Here is a 4,128-nt window from a genome sequence, read left to right as displayed (position 1 = left end):
CTTGAATAAATAACATGTCAAACTGTCACTGTGACTTTGTAACCTCAGACTTGCTGATCAGTATATATTACTTCCCTAACGTCATAAAGTAGTCAGACCTCTTTCATAAGACCAATTGGCTGTTTTTTTAGATTGAGATGAAGAAGTTGGTATGACAGGGGCTTTCTACTTTAGCATGTTTTGTTCCATTTTGGTCAGTGATGTGACTTATTTGGCATTTCATTAATATCCTATGGGTAATGGCCATTGATCATTGTCAATCCTTGTTTTCAGGTGGTAACACTTCATAACAGTCTGTGATTTACAGTACAGTTTTACTTTATGAATCATAAACTGATAAAATATATAAGATACTTGGTACTTACAGTAGTAGAAAACAAGTCTATGCAGACAAGGGAGTAACAACTGGGGATTTTAGAGGAAATACATGGTACTTTCAAGTATTTTTGTAAATACTGACTACTTACAGGGTACAGTAGTGAAGACAAATTGAAAACTGGGGAAAATGATTTTTACCATGCCCTTACAGTGTAATTAAAGAGCATGGAAAAGCAGTTAAGTAAAATTGTATTATGAAATGTTACTATTGTTTTTTGTTTGTTTGTTTTAGAAAACATCACATTAAAACCTTGTACCTTGGTAGCAGCAGGTGTTGGTGTTTATTGTGCAGTGAGTCAGTGCTAACAAGGATAAAACTAGCTCAGTTCCAGTGAAATGCTTTGTTTGACATTTTACAGAATATGTAATCACTTATCCTCCTGTACATAAAAAGACTAGCTAGCCGGTTAGCCTAGCATAAACACTGGAAACAGGGAAGCAGACAGCCTAGGTTAGTCCAAAGGTGTGAAAAAAAAATCACCTTCTGGTAACTGAGGCTGACTAATAAACATCCCATCATTTTGGGTTAATCCATAAAAAACCATAGTGCAGTAACTTGATGGACTTCTCTACCTTGAGTCTGTATGCTAAGCTAACCATCTCCTGGCTCCAGCTTACTTACTGACATGAGAGTATCAGGCTTTTTATACAACTCTCAGCTAGAAAGAAATTTGGCCTATTTGCTAACAAATTGTCCTGTTCCTTTGAATAAACTTTACCAGGGCTAACATCACTTTATGTTACAGTGAAAGAGATGTTGTCTTTCTAAGAGGTCCAAGGCACTGCTGGTACACTTATTTATTCATCAGCAGGACATTTAACAAGAAAGATGATGGTTACATGGGGTAGACATGTTAGGGTCTACTTTTAACAGTGACTGTCTCCTCAAGTTTTAAGCTTTAACCTCTCCTCATGGTTTTCAGTTTCACACATCACTCATCTGTAGAGAGTACATTTTGTGTACACACCTGTATGCACAAAATGTGTCCAAGAAAAGGGTTTTCACTTGAAACTTAATCGGCTGTGGAGTGAATGTGGGTGTATTGTTTTGCTTCAAGCCTGATGGTCACACTTCAATGGTGCAGTCACAGCTTCCCTGTGAAACTATCTCGCTGTTGTCACTGCTCAGAGGTTATACTTTGAAACCAGTCATCTTTCAGTTTAGCTGAGACAAATGTGTTGCACAGAGGGATTGTGTGTGGTTCTTTTTCTGCAGGTTGAGAGAGCGTGGAATGATACGCATGAGCACGTCGTCCTGTGGTGAAAGGGAAACCATATAAGCAATAGAAGATGAGACTTGTTGGTAAAGGTAGCTGCACTACCCAGACATAGACGTAGAACTGTCACTGAGAGATTCATCACCAAGGGGGTAAGTGATTTACTGCACTAATTTGTAGAGGTTTTACAGCATGTTTAATTTATTCAACCTTTAAGCTTAATTTTCACCATATGTTATGTTTATTTATGGTTTATTGTTTTTATAGGTTTCAAAGTTTTGATGTGTGGTCTTATGTTAATATCCTCTGTTTCTTTGTAGACAACATGGATGAGCCGTTATCAACTTTTACGACCATAACCGATTATCCTGAATTTGTAAGTACTACTTTAAGATACTGTCTGTAGCATCACAGCTGTGAAAAATAACAGAAAATGTCATTGTCTTTATTTATTTTTGTTGATGTTTTGTATGACTGAGTAGCAAAAATGAGGTGGCACTAAAAAAATCTTCCACATTTTTAGTGTTTATGGTGCAGTATCTAAAGTATAATTTTAGAGTACACTTTAAATCAGTCTATGCACACATACTCCTTACTAAACAGGATATATTTTTGTGTCCTTTATTTGTTGTTAACTGTTTAACCTGTAGCATTTACTTCTCTCTGGATAATGTCATGATCCTGGTACAGTAGATTTATCTGAAGCAGACATCTATAGGATATTCAAGCATCACATTCAGACTCACAACAATATCAAGAGCAAATTTTTCATTGTTTGTGCAAACCTGAGCCCTGGCATCACCTCAGTGTTTATCTCTGCCCTACATCTATTTATCTGTGACCTACATCTAAACTGCTGCTTCTGGGGTACTGAGTCGTGCCATCGTCCTCTTTCTGGAGCCCCCTCAGGATCGTTTACCCCTCTCGTGCTTGGATAGCAGCAGGAAGTTATGCAGTAGTGTGGTTTTGCTAGCACAAATTCAACACCTGCACCTGCCAGCAGTTTTTTTGAACACACTCTGGTTAGCTTTTACGTCACACACAGCGTTTGATGTCACATCACTGCATTCCCACAATGTTATGTTATGAAACCCTGAAAGCAGTTAGCGAGTTGGTAACAAGGACAAAAAAATACCAAACGCCTGACAGGAAATGAAAATGGAGAAAAAAAGAGGTAGCATGTCTGTTGCACACAACCTTCTTTATGATGCATTAGATAATCTGTTTTTTTTTTATTTTTAAATTCAGGACACTTCTGACTACTCAGGCTTTGATACAGGGCCAACTGAAAGCACAGGAATGTGTGAGAAAAGCTGGGTCAGGGAATTTCGTGGGCAATATGAACCCCCTCTCTTCTGGATCATCTTCATCCTGGGTGCTGTTGGTAACCTGATGGTGGTTTGGATCTATACTACTGTACACAACCGTATGAAAACAATGACCGACGTGTACCTCTTAAACCTGGCTGTGGCTGATCTCCTCTTCCTGTGCATGCTGCCATTCAGGGCTGTCGATGCTATCAAGGGCTGGAACTTTGGTGTTTCTCTCTGCAAAATGGTGTCCGCTGTCTACAAGATTAACTTTTTCAGCAGCATGCTCCTGCTCACATGCATTAGCGTGGACCGCTACATTGCTATTGTACAAGTTATCAGGGCCCAGAACCTGAAAAAAAAGAGATTGTTCTACAGCAAACTTGTCTGCTTAGCTGTCTGGGTTGTCTCCACTCTCCTGGCCCTCCCTGAGTTTATCTTTGCTGAGGTGAAGCCGAATCAAACAGGAACATCTTTCTGTGTCATGGTCTACTCGAACAATACAAACAACTCGACTAAGATCCTGGTGCTGTCCCTGCAGATCTGCATGGGCTTCTGCCTTCCTCTACTAATTATGATCTTCTGTTACTCTGTCATCATTCGCACACTTCTTCAGGCCAAGACTTTTGAAAAGCACAAGGCCCTACGTGTCATCTTTGCTGTGGTGTTTGTGTTTGTCCTTTCTCAGCTGCCTTACAATAGCCTGCTGATAGTGGAAGCCATGCAGGCAACTGAGATTACTATCACAGACTGTAAAACTGCAATAGGTTTTGATATAGCTGGACAGGTAGCCAAGAGCCTGGCGTTTACCCATGCGTGCCTGAACCCAATCTTGTATGTCTTCATTGGAGTGCGGTTCCGACAAGACCTCCTGAGGATTGTGAAGATGTGTGTTGGTGGCAAAGGAGGGCTCAGTAAAATACAAGCAGTTCCCAAACGTCCTTCTGTAATGTCAGACACTGAAATATGACACCTGAGCCTAGTTTAATATGATCTTATTTTTCATGTTGTTTCCTATGCGATACTTGCTACTAGCAGAGCAGCAATGACATTTTCAGCTTTAAGGAGTTTATATCCATATACAGTGGCAAGCATGATTTTTCTGGAACTAGTTGTATAAACTGTAAATGTGTGTAAATATGGTTGTATTTGTGTGTGTGTTTTTTCTATTTCAATTCATCATATATTTGTTGTGTGCTGCAATAAGTGAATAAAAATGGTAT

General features: G+C 39.4%; 1 protein-coding gene across 1 annotated transcript; it reads left to right on the top strand.

The window, feature by feature from the left end:
• The first annotated feature begins 1,556 nt into the window (after positions 1 to 1,556).
• Positions 1,557 to 3,893, top strand: LOC109970144 (C-C chemokine receptor type 9-like). Its single transcript, XM_020617511.1, is given in 3 exon segments — positions 1,557 to 1,747; positions 1,916 to 1,971; positions 2,844 to 3,893. Coding segments are annotated over 2 exon segments (1,101 nt in total). The 5' UTR covers positions 1,557 to 1,747; positions 1,916 to 1,920.
• Positions 3,894 to 4,128: the final 235 nt, after the last annotated feature.

Source organism: Monopterus albus, unplaced genomic scaffold, assembly GCF_001952655.1.
Source record: "Monopterus albus unplaced genomic scaffold, M_albus_1.0 scaffold190.1, whole genome shotgun sequence".
In the NCBI taxonomy this organism is placed as follows: Eukaryota; Metazoa; Chordata; class Actinopteri; order Synbranchiformes; family Synbranchidae; genus Monopterus; species Monopterus albus.
This window is presented reverse-complemented; position numbering and strand designations above follow the sequence as displayed.